Below are 17,764 nucleotides of genomic sequence, written 5' to 3'. Positions count from 1 at the left end.
AGTACCAAATTTTGTATCTCTTTAATTTTATCAATTTCAGTAAATTTTTCAGTATTTGTTTTTTCTAATGATTCTTTCGTGCTAATCGATGCAATTACTTTGTGATTACCTATTAAAAAAATAACGATTCCAAGAATTATTAATCAAATTGCAACTGAAGAACATGTAAGAGCAATCAGTACTCCTTAAGATATAGTTTTAGAATTATTTTCATTTTGTTGATAAATTGTATATAAGTTTGTGTAAAATTCATAATATGAACACTTAAGCCCTTGTTCTGTTTGAGCCTTATTTAATCTTTCGATATACTCTTTTTGCAAATCTCCTAATAATTATTTCATGAAATTTTATATGAAATATATTTTTTTTAATAAATTTGTTAACTTATCGTATTCGATAATTATTTAAAATATTGTTAATTCCGTATTGTATACAGTTTGTATCTGAAATGATCAAAAGTTTTATCTCAGAGCAAAAAATGTCACTTTCGAATAAGGAATTCTTTACTCAGCAGTCCAACGCCATTTTAATGTTTTCGGCAATTGAATACGCGACGTCGTACGTTGTTGGCTTTTCGCTTGTGACTTGATCCAACATGTAGTTGCCGCCCTCGTCTTTCTTTACGACTGCTCCGCACACCACCATCCGTGGCTGCGTCTTCTTCACGCTTTGGCTTCTCACGTCGAGCCAGAACGAGTCTATTGCTGTCAGACTCCTATAGAACTCCACGCCAGCCTCCACCTGGTACGTCGTCTTGTAGTAATTCAAGTACTTCAACAGCCGCTCGAGCGCTTCCATTATGTTATCCAACTTGTCGATGTTCACCACTAATTCGTATTCATTGTTTTCCTTTTGGTGCATTACGACTGCGCCATTACTCCACATTATGCACGCGCGTAATATCGCAAATCGTGCGCGCGCATGCGCCTGTTTCCACTCTGCTACTTCCGGCGAGTAACAAGTGAGTGTTTTAATGCCGTTGTGTAACAATAATAAGATATCAGTGTATGTAACATTAGTGAAATCGCTTTCACTGACGCCAAATATCTTTTGCACTTCGGGCTTGAAGATTAAGAACAATGCGGTGGTCTCCGCACGGCATTCTTCGTATGATGACGCATGACTTCCAAATGCACTATCGAAACTGACTCCTTCGGGATAATACGTTTCGACTGTCTTCTTCGGATTGATTAAGTCGGGAATGTTCTTTCCGACGACGTCTTCTTTGTAGAACAATGCTGCTGAGCCATGTCCATATAATTCATGTGACGCGACATGTATAGTGTTTGCGATTCCGGCGTACTTAACAACAATGTCCTTCTCCGATTCAGTTAAGAATGGGAAGTTGTTGCGATTAGCAATGGACGCGTTCATTACATTAGTCAGCGATACGTTCTTGAAGCCTTCCTTAAGACGGACTGAATCATAGTTTGGAATGTTGATGCCAATTGGCATTCCGGTCGTGCAGAAGGATAAGATGTCAATGGCATTATATGATGGAGGTGTAAATGTTTTACGTTCGTACTCTTTCGGATATGGTAATAAGGATAATATCGTTTGGGAATTGCGAACATATTCATGTAACGATTCACTCTCCTTGTGATTGACAGCGGCGATAAATGCTTCGTATTCACAGCGGACACCTGATGGATCACGATATGACTCAATGAAGCCTTGATATGTTTCGACATTTGGATCAATGTCATGAACCCATTGTATGCTATAGGTCTCATGTTGTAAGACATCGCCTGTGGTGTAATGTGAGATTAATGAAGTGAGCATTTCTTTCTCGTTTTCACGTGGTGCAACTGATTTCGCAAGTTCAAGCCAATGTACAACTTTCTTTAGGATGGAGGAATGACGTCCATGGGTAATAACTATTGGAAGATTGTTGTATTGGCCAACTGTGATTGGTTCTGACTCATCTATTGATGCAACTGATACTTCATATTTGTCGGAATGACGAATGATCTTTGTGTTCTCAACACGAACTTTCTGTTGCGATAAAATGGAGTCAATAGCTTTGACTTCATCTTTGGAAAATTCTGGTGGATCATAATAAGAAGTAACACCGCCTGGATTATAACCAATATGAAGAACTTGTGGACTTGCATCGTAGATTGAATCAACACAAGCATTAAGAAGTTCTTTAAGTTTTGGATAATCAGATACTAACTCAGTAAGTTGTTCTTTTGTAATACGTGGAATCATTTTAATATCACCAAACCCAAGATACTCAGAAGCATTATAAAAGAAAGATGAAGCATATTCTAAAAGATAGAATAATGGAGTTCCTTTTTCGGAAGTGGCTGCAACGAGTTTATCCTTGGGATAAGTGAGAACAAATTCTGAAAGGAAATTAGAAATCGCAAGTGTGCTTCGAGAAACCTGATCAGCAAGAATTGGATATCCTGCCCATCCTGCAAGTGTAAGATAAGTAGCATATTGTCTTTCTTGTGGCGTGAGACCATCAAGAACTTCCTTAACACGAAGGTCACCGACATGAAATTCAGTTCCTACGAGAAATCTGGGCTCAACTGACATATTTGTAAAGTGAAGTGAGATTGTCATATAGTTGTTCAAACCAACATAGTCAATTTTTTGTGTGCTTTATACCAAATTTTGCCATGCTATGAAAAAGTTAAATAAACAAAATTTTGTCATTGAACTAATTCGAATTAATTTGACTTTTCCAAACAACAAAAACATAATTGTTAATGATTTGCTGAACATATCATTTTAAAATAGAGGGGGACATCTGTTTATTAAGCGTTTTTGTATGTCATTAAGATAATCTACTGTAGTAAATATATGTTATGTTTGTTTTCACGTAATTTTATTGGAAAGTCGGATAAATATCTGAAAAAGTGTGTTTATGATATTGTTTTTTGATTTCGCTCTGAACATTCATTAGTTTTAAAGTGTAAAAAATATAATGTAGCTCGCAATTACGAAAATTGTGAATTCAGTTAATACGTTCCTCTTGGGTAAATTATAAAAGTCAATTAAGAGAAAAAATTCATTGTCATTTAAATTATTTATGTATTCATAACTATAATGTATTTATGTAATTGTGGATTTACTTATACGCACATCCAACGGATTTCAAAATAGAATTTATTCAACCAAAAAAAAAAAGATTTAGAAGAGCAATAATTCGAAGTAATTTATTTTATTTTTAGCAAAAAGCCATTTTTCTCACTCATCCAATATCGGATTTTTTCATAGATAAAAATATAAAATTGATTCTATTAACAACAAAAACAAAACAAATTTTTTATTTTCCATATATTAATTATGAACGATACAATTTCTGAGATTTACATAGCCGCTATGACAAATCGATAGATGGAACAACTGGATGAATGGATATCACAATTAGTCGAAGGGCATGCGAATGATTTATCATTTGATGAAATATATTTTACAGTTTTTGATTATCTTCAAATGAATGACTCAAAATCGTTTATCCGAATTCTTCAAGATTCGTTTTCCAAATCATTGATAAACATTCGCGAAAATATATCAAATTCAGATGACAAACAACTTTTAGAAGTTGTTAATCAAATTGTTCAAACGACATTTTCATACATAAAACATTTAAAGAATGTTCTTTATCCAGTTCAAATGTATGACGACAAAATCGACATCGAAGCCGAATTGACGAACATATTTAAAACAATTATATTTCTTACTCCTCCATCTTCAGATAGAGTTTCAAGTTATTTAATCAAATTAGCACATCAACTTCCAGGCTCACCGAACTTCGAAGACTTCAAAGACATTATCTTATTTTTCTCACAGTTTTTAAAGCAAACCAAATTATGGGATACATTTGTAAATCATCTTTACCAAGCAACTGATTATTTAGCATTCACATTTACTTCTCAGCTGCTTCAGCGTTCAGATGTTAAAGAAAACCCATTAATTTATCTTAGTGCTTCTATGAATTTAATTGATAATGAATCAAAATTATGGGGAATCCTACCAAAAGCAGATGGCGATAAGCTTCGGTCGATATTATCCGCTGGGTTATATTCATGTATCACCAGTGAATACCTAATGCAAAGTTCATTTCACTCAATATATTTTGCCACTTTTCTTGACACTTTTGTCAACTATCAATTTCTAACCGATTTAATTGACAACTACATAATCGGCACCACTTTTCTGAAGGAATTATCTGAATTGTTTCTATCGTACTTCATTTCCAAGTCTGGCACGTTAAAGGACACCAATAATCCTAATAACCTCCAAAGTTCACTAGCTATGATTGAAGAATTGATAACTTTATACGAAAAGCTCGACTTATTAGCGCAAACGAAAATGTATTCAATACCCGGCTTTTCAGAAAAACTTGAAAACGTTCGTCAGACCATTATCCAGAATCCCGACCTATCGTTTGAATACAACGCGGCACGTTACATCAGTAAATGTATTGAAACTATGTGTAACGATCCGAGTAAGAAACGGGACCAATTAATATCAATAAGTCAATGCGCAAAAATCGTATCGTTTTCGAATAAGAAAATGGAATTCATCGAAACGCATAACACGTTAATGTTAGTTCGATTATGTCAATTTGCAGGCCAACAATATCAAGTCGAAGAAACTGCAATCGAATGTTTGGAGCCTTATATGCCACCGACATTAGCGAAGCCATTCCAAAACATGTTAAAAGACTTTGAGACGTCGGCCAAAATTAACAACGATTGGGAGAAGAAACCTTTCGGATATGTATTACGCGTTTTCGTTCTCCCCACTTCGAATGCGCAAGGCGTTGCTTCGAAATTCGATCAAGTTATTTTACCGAAAGTTTTCAATGATTGGAAAAGCGCTTTTACACAATTCTTTTTGGGGCAAAAGAATTCCCGCGTAAAACTAAAATGGATTTATGAGGATAATATCGTGATGATGAAATTAAGCGCACAAAATCGTTATGACTTCCAAATCAAAATGCCTTTGTTGTTGGCAATTGTTATTGTACATCTTTCCGAAGTTAAAACTGCTACTTATAGACAAATAGCGGAAAGTTTACACATGAAAGTGCCCGAAATTGAAGTGTTAATTAAAAAGGGGTTAACAAAGGCTTTCATGTTGTTTAGGATAATGCCTAAAGATAAGAAAGAAGATACAATTGTAATGTTTAACCCGGCTTTTAAGACGCCGAAGAAGAAATTTGCTATTATAATCCCGGCCCATTTCTCATTGCAATTGGCGCAAAAGAGTGTTCAGGATCAACTTCTTGCAAAGAAGAGATTAAAAGTTTATCAATCAATCATCACGAGAACTGTAAAAGGTAGTAAAAAAGTTTCAGATTTAGGATTGGCTACTCAAGCAGAAAAAATGTTGTCTTCAATGTTTCCTTTCGATCCAGACGAATTTGGAATGGCCCTTAATGAACTTCTAAAACAAAGAATAATAATGCAGAATGGTAAATATTATACAATGGCTGAAAATTAAATAAAAATTCATCTTCAAATCAAATTTTTTTGATGCGATTAAACGGTCGATAATTGAAATAAACGGTTTCGTGTCGTTGTGATTATTAGTCGAAAATGAGTCAAATGAAAGTCGTCATTGTGGGTGATACAAAGGTTGGAAAGAGTTGTATCATTAACAAATATGTTAGAGAGGCAATGGATAAAAATTTACCACCAACAGTTGGGGCTGCATTTTATACGAAAGTGGTGCAAACTCAAAAAGGTTCAGTTCGTCTTCAATTATGGGATACCGCGGGTCAAGAAAAGTTCAGGGCTCTTGCTCCTATGTATTATAGATCAGCTGATGTTGCAGTTCTTGTTTATGATGTTACATCAAAAGCTAGTCTTGAAGGTTTAGAAAAATGGGCGTCTGAAATTGCAAATAGAGGTCCGCCTAATGTTAAATTAGTTGTGATTGGAAACAAAATTGATTTAGAAGATGCAAGATGTATATCAAAAGAACAAGGTAAAGAACTTGCAGACAGACTTGGCGCAGTCATATTCGGCGAAACATCGGCTGTGACTGGCGAGGGTATTAATGATATTTTTAATCAAATTGCTCAAACTGGTGCAGGTCAAGATATTATTGTTGATTCTCAACAGCAGCAACCCGTGCTTGCAGATAAAAAAGAGGAATCCAAGTGCTGCTAAACTAATTAAAAGATTATAAATATAACAATAATATATGACATTCATGATAATAAACAAAATTTTAAATCTCTGATCAGAACATATAATTAAAATGATTTGAATAATTTTTTTCGAGAAAAATAAAGGGGAAAATGCATTTAATTTTTTACAAAAAACGAGGCAAAACTTAAAATGTATTTTTGTTTTTGTTGTGCATCTTCAAGATTGATAACCAACTCGGGTTTATTGACACTTTTATTTTTTTTCAAAAAATGTGGTCAATTGCATTCATTTTTTCTTAGGAAATTGATCCCCGGTGATAAGTAAAGTTATGAAAATCGGATATTGAATAGTTTACGGTGAATTGAAAGGTGCTCACCGAGAATATACATCTCCGGTGGAATTTTTTCTAAACAATCATTTTTTATAATGTCGGAAACTCAAAAGGTACAAAGTGGACCCAATATGGAAGATGCGATCCGTGATCGTCTTGTTAATGGATTCAAGAACTGGAATGGTGGATATGGTGGCTGGCTAGAATGGTGTAACACACTGTACGAACCAGATGCGCATTATAATGTTTATGGTCATCGATTAACATTGCAACAATATAAAGATATGATGGGACAACTTTTCCAGCATTACACCATGGAACTGGGTGAATTCGATAATATGCTTATCAAGGATGATTGGGCAGCTATTCGCTACAGTGTTAAGGTAAAGAATCTTGATACGAATGAAGAAATCTTACAACACACAATGGAATTTGTTAACTTTAAACAGAACCCTGATCCAATTGGTGTACGCGTTGTTGAAGGTTGGGCTCTTTCAGACAGTCCACTTTCCGCTAAACATTAGTAAATCGCCAAAAATATTTATGCTTGTTTTGCAAGAAGAAATTTTTAAATATTACATGTTTTATTTTGGGAAGCACTTATTGTTGCATCATAATGAAATAGTTGAATTACTTGAACAAAAATGAAAAATGATGACTCATTGAATTTTTTTGATGATAAATATTCATTTAATTTTATTAATTGTAGTATTTTATATTCGTTTCTTATTTCAAAAGATGATGATAGATTATGTTTAAAATATATAAAATCACTTGAGTCATAAGAAGCAGAACTTTATAATAAGTGTTATGAAAATTTAATCACTATTTTTGTGAATTTTTTTGAAACAATAAACAAATGAATCAAATTATCTTCTTAATAAAATTTTTGAAAACAACTTATGTGAGATAAACTAAGAAGTTATACCTAAAACATCACCACAAAGCCAAAATAATTTTTTTAGTTAGTTTTTTTAATCCAAGTGAAATTGCATATTAAGAAATATCATCACAAACATAATTTGATTTTGATCAATATATTGCACCATGAAAAATGTTCATTTATTAATCAATGGGGTGCTACATCAATTGCTCATGCAGCATTATATTAAAATTCCCCTTAGTTTCCGAAATAATTCAATTACTTTTGTATTGCTATTTATAAATGCTAATTCAATTGCTGTTTCAAATGATTTAAATAATTTCCGAATAGTATTTTAAAATTCTAAATTACTAAAATAAATAGAAAATAAAACAAATTAATATTTTTAGCATTAATATCTATTCCTTCTTGTTCAAGAAGTAATTTAACTATTTCTGTATGACCATTTGAAGATGCTCTAATAAGTGCTGTATCAAATAATATAAATAATTTCCAAATATTATTTTGAAATAAAAAATTATTAAAATAAATTTCAAACAAAACAAACAAATATCTTCAGCATTAATATCAATTCCTTTTTGTTCAAGAAGTAATTTAACTATTTCTGTATTATTATTTCTAATTGCTATATGAAGTGCAGTTTCAAATAATTAAAATAATTTCCAAATATTATTTTGAAATAAAAAATTATTAAAATAAATTTCAAACAAAACAAACAAATATCTTCAGCATTAATATCAATTCCTTTTTGTTCAAGAAGTAATTTAACTATTTCTGTATTATTATTTCTAATTGCTATATGAAGTGCAGTTACAAATAAATAAAATAATTTCCAAATATTATTTTGAAATAAAAAATCATTAAAATAAATATCAAATAAAGCAAATAAATATTTTGAGCATTAATATCAATTCCTTCTTGTTCAAGAAGCAATTTAACAATTTCTAAGTTACCAGATTTAGATGCGAACATAAGTGCTGTCCATAATATTTTAAATAATTTCCAAATATTATTTTAAAATTCTAAATTACTAAAATAAATAAAAAATAAAACAAATTAATATCTTTAGCATTAATATTAATTCCTTCTTGTTCAAGAAGTAATTTAACTATTTCTGAATGACCATTTTCAGATGCATAAATAAGTGCTGTATCAAATAATTTAAACAATTTCCAAACATTATTTTAATATAAAAAATTATTACAATAAACAATGAATAAAACAAATAAATACATTCGTGATTTATATCAATTCCTTTATGTTCAAGAAATAATTTAACTATTTCTGTATGACCATTTATAGATGCACAAATAAGTGCTGTCTTAAATAATTTAAATAATTTCCAAATACTTTTTTGAATTATCAAATTATTAAAATAAACTATACAAAAAAAGAAATAAATAGTTTCGCGGTTTATATCAATTCCTTCTTGTTCAAGAAGTAATTTAACTATTTCTGTATGACCAAACCAAGATGCGTTCATAAGCGCTGTATAAAATATTCAAAATAATTTCCAAATATTATTTTGAAATAGCAAATTATTAAAATAAATATCAAATGAAACAGTTGAATATTTTCATCATTAATATCAATTCCTTTTTGTTTTAAAACATATTTAACAAGTTCAATATTTCCTGATTCAGCTGAAAATACCAATATATCATGCGGAATTGAATGATCTTTAAGAAAATCTTCAACTAAAAAAATATTTCCAATAATTGCTGCTTCATTAATAATATCATCATTGATTTTCATTCCTTCTTTAAGTAAAAATGAAAATATTTCATAATTATGATATAAAATACAAAGCTTTCCTAATTCTTCTAAATTATTAATTTCTTTTAATTTATTATCATAAAAATATTTAAAGATATCATTTCGATGAAAAATAATTGCTGTTTCATATACATCTTCAAACGATGAATAATTTTGTTCACATAAATGAATTATTTCTTCATTTCCTCCTGCAATTGCATATTTGCCTGTGTTTTCTACTTTAGCTCCATTCATAAGTAAATATTTAAAGCATTTAACTGCTGAAAAAAATGCTGCATAATCAATTAATGAAACATTATCTTCATTAACAAGTGAACATCTTTCATAAAGTGATGGTTCAATTTTTTGATTAAAATCAAAATTTGTTTGTGATGATATTTCTTGAAGTTTTTCTACTTCATCATTTCGGATTATTTTTACAATTTCATTTGGATTATGTCATTCTCTAATTAATTTCTTATGTAATTCCCAATCATTCTTTGATAATCCTTCATAATTTTTTTGAATATATTCAGAACAATTGTTCTTCGATAGTTCTTCATAATTATCATGAAAAGATTCTAAACTAGATAAATTTTTAACTTTTTCATGTGAAAGATAATGAGCAAAATAAGGATTTTTTAAGCTTTGGACAGATTTTGGTTTAATAAAATTATGTTCAATCAATGAATTAAGAAGAAAACGTGATTCTTCATCATTTTTATTAATAGAGAAAATTGCAAAATCTTTAAAAATTTTTGACTTGTTATTTTTTTTCTCTTGTATGGTTTTAATTTCATTCATAAAATTTAAATATAAATCAAACATTTTTGTTTCTGATATAACAAGAACTGTGTATATCATTTGACAAATAATCGGATTTAAAGATAATGGATGGTTATGCTTAAATGTTTTAATTATTGATTTTGCTGATTGAATTAAATTTTCTTTATCTAAATCAAAAATAATTTGCTTAATCGATAAAATTGTTTCCCATTCGTTCTGAATTGTTTTTTTTCTTTCTTGCATAAGCCAACACTTGGCAGATGGTTTTGAATAAAAATATCAACGATAAAAGTAAAGTATTCAAAAGAAAACTAATTCATGAAAGCAAAATTAGATAAAATTTTTGAAAAGAATAGAAATTCCTCTTTTCCATCAATCAAATAGCTTTTGGTTTTAAAGAAGCTAACATTGTATATGAAATAGTAATTTAATTCAATATTCTTGATTCAAAGTTATCATACTCTTAAACTTATTATCATTCAAATGGTTTTCACAATGATTTTAATAAATTTGGATTTTTTTGATATATATATACTTAGGTTCAATAAAAGAAATTGAGAGATTTGAAGAAATTAATAGTATAAATCAAATTTTTTGAATGTTTTACGCTATTTCTTTTGTAATAAAACCATCGTACCATAATATCTTCTTGAATAAATGATTGAATATAATCTTATTGAAGTAAAACTTACCTCTTATATAAAAATATTCTTCTTTTCATGCATTGATTTTTTTTACTGAAATTCTTTATATTTTTATCATCACCTTATTTCACTATGATCTGAAATAATACATTTTACTATACATGTAAATAGTGCATTTTATGATTATGATAAATTGGAAGCAATTAGAATTAGTAAAGTTGTTACATCTTTTGAAATATATTCATTTTATTCATCATTAATGAACATATTATTTCCAATTCATAAATTACAAAGTCTTCGATTTGTTTAACATTAATGCATTTATCATATATTTAAAAGACAATGATATAGGATTGAATAATTATGAAGTTAATACCAAAGATGATATGTTATATTTTTTGAAAATAATTTTAATGATTTCATATTTAAAATAATATTTGAGATATATTATAATTATTTTATGCATCTTATTACGTTTCTTAATAACAAACAGACAAATGAATCATCTTATCTTCTTGAAGCCATGATTGTACATAATTTTCTTGAACCAAACATTGTAAAAAACAAACAGAGTTCTAATTTTATTAAATTTTTTCTTGAACAAGAAGGAATTGATATTAATACTATTTACTCGTTTTATTTGGTGTTTATTTTCTTAATTTTGGATTTCAAAATAATATTTAGATAATTTTGCTCAAAATATTTTATACAGCACTTATGTGGGCATCTCAACTTGGCAAATAGAAATAGTTAAATTACTTGAACAAAAATCGTTAAACAAACATTTGACACTAAACCCAAAATGATTCAAATCTATTACTATAATATCAAATAAATTTATATTTTTATCCAAAAAAAAATTAATTCCAAAACATATATATTTATTCCTAAACAAGTTTCCTTAACTTTAAAGCCCCAATTATTTCATCAAGTTCGCCTAATGACTTTTCTTCCAAAATGTTCAAATGAATTTTTGTGATTTTTGGTGACAATGCAATTAAACTCGGCGCCAACGAATGAAATAATTCATTTGTTGCATCATTTGGATTTGCTTGCAAATGTAATTTAATAGAGAGAAAAGGTTCTTTTGTATTCGAAGCTAATAAGAATATTGATATATAACTAATCGCAATGTTCGTTTTAATTTCACTTGCATTTTGCATTATACCGAAAAATGATTCAACAAATTGAATTGTTTTTTCTTGTTGGTTTAATGCAAACTTAAACAAACATTGCGAACTAACTTCGTCATTATTATTAGATAAAAGTTTCCAACAAATTGATGAAACTGAATTATTTAATTCATTTGAACATAAAAGTGCGAAATCATCAAATGGTGTCAAAACATATTTTTCTAAATCATCATTATTAAACTTAATCAAAGCCGTCTTTAATTTGTTTATACTTGGTAAATCGAATAATTCCAAAATTGATGATTTATTTTTACGAATACCATTAAATATTTCAAACAATTCATTTGGATTTGTAAACAAGTCAATTGAGTCAAAAAGTGTTGTAATATCAACCGAATTAACCGTCTTTCTTATGAAGTTTACAACGGTTTCGACGCTGAGGAATTCAATTACCGGCTTTAACACGAATAAAGTATTGAAATCGTTTGAAATTTCCAAAATTTTCATAATTAATTGATAATCATTTTGCTTGACTGCTAAGATACAAATTGGTTTAAATAAGTCCTTAGTAAGTAATTGATTAAAGTCTATTGATTCTGGGATTTTATTTATTTGACTTAATGCATAAATAGCAAATTTTTTATGTATGTATAATGAAGAAGAACTTGTTAATAATTCGAAGCATTTATCGATTGACGTTTGTGATATACAACGTGAAGGTAATAATAGAAAACATGAAATTGAGATTTGTAAGAAATGATATTTAACATCTTCATATGTATTAAATTTATTATTGTTCAATGATATTTTCATTGATTTTGTTACCATTGAATGCGTTGCTTGTAACATATCAATTAACTTTTGATCTTTTGCATCAATTTTTATGTTTTCATTTGACGCGTTATGCACGTAATTACTTAAAAGTCCAATTATTTTCCCAACAATTGGAATTTCTTCGGTTTCATATTCGATTTTAATTCCGTTTAATTTGATTATGTTTAATGCGATTTTAGATCCGTTTGATATTTGTGAATGATTTGATTTAGTCGCATCTATTAATAAGTTTAAACTTTGTTTTTTACCATTAACTATTAACGCAGCATGTACAAATATCGATGAATATGTTATAACTTTATTTTCATCAAATAAAAATATGTTCTTAAATATGTTTAATGCTTCTCCATATGAACTTGATTGCGTCATAATATGTTTTGCTAACTCAAATAATGAATATCCTTCAAGAATTGATTCGGATAATGTTTCATATGTCGGTAATAATGAAATTGCCCATTTTAATTTGTTAAGTTGGATTTCATTTGTTAATGTCGATAAAAGAATAAATGGTATAACTAACGCACTATGTAAATTACTTGGAGCACGTGAAATGTATTGGAAAAATTTCTCTTGCCATCGAGTTAATAATGTTGATGTAACATTCTCTGTGCCTTTTTCAGCATTTTCATTTAATAATATTGTGGATGAGATTGAAATGTCATCTTCGAATTGTTCAGCAACTGAAAACCAATTTATTGTTCCATGGATATCACTGAAGTAATGTTTAAGTACAGACAAAATGAATTGCGTGTTCTCTATTGATGTCGATTGACGTTGGATTTGAAGAATTCCTTCTCGAATGATTGGTTTGACTTGATGAAGTTCATATTTCTTTAAAAAGTGAGTAAATAATTTTTGGAAATCAATGATGTCCGATTTAATTAAATATGAGACGATAATTGAACATTGTGGAATACTTAAAATGGATATGGATTTAAAATGTCGCGTTAAAAGTGATGGAGTAACTTTTGAGACTTTTTCTAATATTGGAATTACAATTTCAGTTATGTTTTGTTGTAATGATTTTTCAATTGCTATATGAAATGGTTCATCTTGACCTCGAGTAGAAAGTATATAATAAAAGGGTAAAGAAGTACGTAATGGTAATTGATCTAATAACTCAAGTGAAAGAGTCGGGGAATTTTGGATCAGGTAAAGTATTGAATTGTATACACGTTCGCTATCGTCAGATTCAAATATTTTAAATGGATCCAAATGCCACTTTTCGTAAAGATAATAGGGTTTCATAAGTGATGGAGATTGATCAAAAGATAAGGTTGGGTTGATGAGTGATTTGGTGGAAGATTCAAACTTATTCACAAGGCTTTGTGGATTTCCTACAAACTTGACAAAACTAAGTGATGATGGATGAAGTGTACCACCACGAATTAGTGAGGCAAATGAAATTATGATAGAAATAATATGCTGAAGCTTGCTGCCTTGAAAGAATGGAGTAAGATTCATAAGATAATTGAAAAATGATTTAGCCATTTCTGGATTATTCGCAATGAGACGAATAAAGGATGTGCAATAGTTAGAAAATTCAAGAAACTCTTCACTTGAATTTGATGGTTTAATAGACTTGATTATATCAAAACATAAATCTGTTTCATTTCTTAAAAGTGCGAATTGAAAAATTGATCGCCTCAAAAGTTGGATTTGCGGTGTGATTGTAGATAATGAAGAAAGCACGTTAATCAAAGTATTCATATCATTTGAAGTCTTTCGAATTCTGGATAGAATAATTGTTGAAAAATAATTAGAATCTATGAATAACAGAAAGCATTCGCTTTTTTCAATAATATTTTTTGTAATTATGAAATTAAATAATTTTTCTGTGTTTTTTTGATTAAATAAAGAATTTACTAATGATGAACAAATGGAAAGCCTTAATTCCTTTTCTGTGAATGATAAATCTATTTTTTGGAAAGCTTTAAATGAAACTTTAAAATCTTGGTAACGTTGTAAATATAACTTTAATGATTCAGCGTCATTCGTTTTATCACCTGATGGGATATTTTTAAGTATTTTTATTAAGTCATTTTTTGTGATTTCTTTGGGTGCTTTCGGCTGGTTCGACATTGGGCTGAAAAATGGGGTACCCTAAACGCAAATTGTTAAAATTCAAATTTTTTTTCTAGAAAATGCTCAAAGTGTAATAGAAAAAGACCCATCATTTTTCAAAAACACTTAAAAATTTAAATAAGCAACTATATTCTATATTTTTTTGTTTTCGTTCAAAGATAGCTTGCAATTGAATTTTATCAATTATGAATGTTAAATAAAATTGAACTAATCATATAAAATACAAATACTAAATCAATATAATGGCATTTCTAATAAAGAAAGAATTCAAAATTTCCTACAGATTTAATCACAAGACTTAAAGCTGTGTGAAAAAAACCAATGTGGACAGATTTGAAAAGTGGCTCCTCTTTTTGCACAAAGTATATTGAAAATTTTTGCACCCACCCATTTTTAAAAATAATATTTTCCCAATGTACCAAATAGTAAATAAGAATTTTCAAAAATTTATTAATTACCAAAATATTGGCTTACTTAAATTGTTTTATAAATTAGGATTTAATTAGATAATCAAAAGATAAAATAATTTTAAAATTTGAATAAAAAATTTGTGAGCTCATAAAAAGCTTTTTATGAAAATAATGTCGGTTGTATGTGATAGAAAGAAGGCCGTTAACAACAAATGGATGAGCCCATCAAGCACCAAGAAAAAATGTTCAACAAGATAAAACAGGTTGCTAAACGTCGTTTGACTATGTGTGCTATGGTTCAACAGATGTTTGACAGCTTTTCAAATTCAATCATTGGGCTTATAAATGATTTTAATAATTTTTTCACTGAAACAGATTCAAAACTTAGTGGAATGGTAAGAGACGAGGGGACCCTTCATTTTACAAACTGGGCATGCCTTTTTATATCAAATAATACATTAAATTCCTCATTTTTCAAACAATTACAAATTCTTCAGACTTCATCAACAAAACATATTACACTCACATATAAAGAGCACATTAAAAATCTTAATGCTGCTTTCGAAAATGCAAAAGCGTTATGTCTTGCTTCTTATCAAGAATATCTCGCAAAATATTCAAACTATCAAACAATATGTAAAAAGATTGAATCACTTGGAGAGCAGCTCTTTAAGGACCCATCAAAGCAAGAAAAGATTCAAAGCGAACTTGATCAACATCGAATACAATGCATAGAAGTTGAAGAAGAAGCAGCTAAAGCACATTCAAACTACTACCAAAGGGTCCGTGAGTTTCAGGTTGCTACGGAAAACATGGCAGTTGATTTTGAAGGATATGAGCGAGAATTTTTTGAAAATATCCAAAATTTAATCCGTAAATTTGTTGAAATTCTCAATGAACTTTCAGATTCATATCTCACGCTCGCCGAAGCTGCCGAAAGTGACATGACACGTCTTCAACAAATAATTCAAGAAGACAAAAATGCGCAAGATTGTCCCCGTGAGAAGGTATCAATGATTGTTGATGAGTTTTCACAACCACCAGCTCTTAAATTTGATATATTTGAGTATCTTCCATGGAACATTGTTTTTGCTGGTGAACTTCACTCATCATTTGCGACCGTTAAGGCCGAATATCAAAGTAAAACAGATTACTTCAAAGTAAAGGCTAATGAAACAGTAAAGATAATCAAGGATGGCCTGACTGCATTAGTAGAAAGTGAAGAAACAGGACTAAGAGGTAAAGTCCCATCATCAAACTTGAAATACAGAAAAGATATTAAGAGAAAAGTTTTAAAAGTCGAAGAAGATTTTAATGATGAAACGTATTCAATACAAAAAGGTCAATACGTACTATGGATGTCAGATGATGGTCAGAACGCAAGGTGCAAGACAGTCGATGGACAAATCATTAATATTCCATTGGCGAAAACGTCAGAAGCTGTTAAAGAGAAAAAGCAATGAGAAACAGATTGTTGTTAATACATATTGAAGTATGTTCTATCTTATTTTATAAACCTTGTAACTCACATAATTGTCGAATTAAATTTTTGTAACACGAATTAACATCAAATCCAAATGAAACACATTTATTATTATCATTTTTGTTATATTCGCTTTTTTTAGAACAATATGTTTCACAATATTTTAAAATATTAGCATGGTTTGGAAAATGTAAATATATTTATATTTTGGGTTATAAGATTTCTATGAATACATAATGTTCCTGAAAATATTTTGAAATTGATATAAAATTATATGTTTAAACGCATTCATTTTTTTTTTTCATGTTGCGATAACTTAAGCTTTCCTAGGAACTATTATATCCCTTTGTTTAAAATCTTCCATGTAACTTAGAATGATTTACATAGGGTTAACATTTCCAATTTGGATGCATGGATCATGATCTACATTCCCTCATGAAAACATTATAACTGTTCACCTTTAACGCCAAACTTTTCCTTCATTATCGTTTCAAACAGCATAATCAAATTTGGTGCAACATTACAACTTTGTTTTAGAGTTATACCATACATAGCACAGGATATAATTGAGTGCAAAATACGAATTATTCTAATAGTTTATTCTTTGTTAAATTTTTCTATGAAAATTAATATATATCTCGTTTTGTTCGTGCTTTGTAATGAGTGGAATCAAAATAAGTTCATCGCTAATGCCTTGACCTGTTTTAGCTGATGTTTCCATAAATTTTGCTCCAATTCCGATCGCAAAAGATTCTCCTTCATATCTTAAAACCTCACGTTCATTTTCCATGTCAAGCTTATTGCCACACAAAACAATTGGAATAACAAATTTTAAAAATCTCTTAAGTTTGAAGTGTAAATCTGTTAGTTCATTAAAAGATTCACGGGAATTTATAGAATAAACATAGATAACACAGTCTGGCTTTGTTTGTATGAGACGAGATTCAAGGTAAGCTTGATCTTTTGAATAACCGCATTCGACTATTTCCACAAATGTTTGATGAGATTTATATGTAATACTTTTTTTGTATGTTTCTTCTGTAGTGGCGTGATATTCTTCAGTGAATTCATTTTGAAACAACCTAGTTATCAAGCATGTTTTGCCAGTGGCTCCTGAACCATAAATGGGTATCTTTAAATTATCTATAACAACAGAAGCGTTTTGTTGACGCCTTCGTTCTTTCCACATGCAATACTTTCTTAAGAGAGAAGCAATCACCTTGATGGTAAGCTGACTTTTTGATTATGACATATTTTTCTGAATATTCAAAAACTGTTATAACAATTCAAACAAAAAAGATCTT

General features: G+C 29.4%; 6 protein-coding genes across 6 annotated transcripts; 4 read left to right on the top strand and 2 right to left on the bottom strand.

The window, feature by feature from the left end:
- Positions 1 to 507: 507 nt before the first annotated feature.
- On the bottom strand, positions 508 to 2,544 carry GO595_002253 (Dipeptidyl-peptidase III; the record flags this gene model as incomplete). The annotated part of the gene is made up of 1 exon (XM_067915142.1): positions 508 to 2,544. One exon carries the CDS (start codon positions 2,542 to 2,544, stop codon positions 508 to 510), a length of 2,037 nt encoding a protein of 678 aa, XP_067777939.1.
- A 1,083-nt stretch (positions 2,545 to 3,627) lies between these two features.
- Positions 3,628 to 5,463, top strand: GO595_002252 (uncharacterized protein; the record flags this gene model as incomplete). The annotated part of the gene is made up of 1 exon (XM_067915141.1): positions 3,628 to 5,463. One exon carries the CDS (start codon positions 3,628 to 3,630, stop codon positions 5,461 to 5,463), a length of 1,836 nt encoding a protein of 611 aa, XP_067777938.1.
- Positions 5,464 to 5,558: 95 nt separating this feature from the next.
- Positions 5,559 to 6,134, top strand: GO595_002251 (small GTP-binding protein; the record flags this gene model as incomplete). The annotated part of the gene is made up of 1 exon (XM_067915140.1): positions 5,559 to 6,134. The coding sequence occupies one exon, from the start codon at positions 5,559 to 5,561 to the stop codon at positions 6,132 to 6,134; it is 576 nt and encodes a 191-aa protein (XP_067777937.1).
- A 408-nt stretch (positions 6,135 to 6,542) lies between these two features.
- GO595_002250 (nuclear transport factor 2 family protein) lies at positions 6,543 to 6,971 on the top strand (the record flags this gene model as incomplete). The annotated part of the gene is made up of 1 exon (XM_067915139.1): positions 6,543 to 6,971. The coding sequence occupies one exon, from the start codon at positions 6,543 to 6,545 to the stop codon at positions 6,969 to 6,971; it is 429 nt and encodes a 142-aa protein (XP_067777936.1).
- An 8,398-nt stretch (positions 6,972 to 15,369) lies between these two features.
- On the top strand, positions 15,370 to 16,440 carry GO595_002249 (uncharacterized protein; the record flags this gene model as incomplete). The annotated part of the gene is made up of 1 exon (XM_067915138.1): positions 15,370 to 16,440. The coding sequence occupies one exon, from the start codon at positions 15,370 to 15,372 to the stop codon at positions 16,438 to 16,440; it is 1,071 nt and encodes a 356-aa protein (XP_067777935.1).
- A 627-nt stretch (positions 16,441 to 17,067) lies between these two features.
- GO595_002248 (Ras-like protein) lies at positions 17,068 to 17,649 on the bottom strand (the record flags this gene model as incomplete). Its single annotated transcript, XM_067915137.1, has 1 exon — positions 17,068 to 17,649. The coding sequence occupies one exon, from the start codon at positions 17,647 to 17,649 to the stop codon at positions 17,068 to 17,070; it is 582 nt and encodes a 193-aa protein (XP_067777934.1).
- Positions 17,650 to 17,764: the final 115 nt, after the last annotated feature.

Source organism: Histomonas meleagridis (assembly GCF_020186115.1).
Source record: "Histomonas meleagridis strain 2922-C6/04-10x chromosome Unknown contig_16, whole genome shotgun sequence".
Taxonomy (NCBI): Eukaryota; Parabasalia; order Tritrichomonadida; family Dientamoebidae; genus Histomonas; species Histomonas meleagridis.
This window is presented reverse-complemented; position numbering and strand designations above follow the sequence as displayed.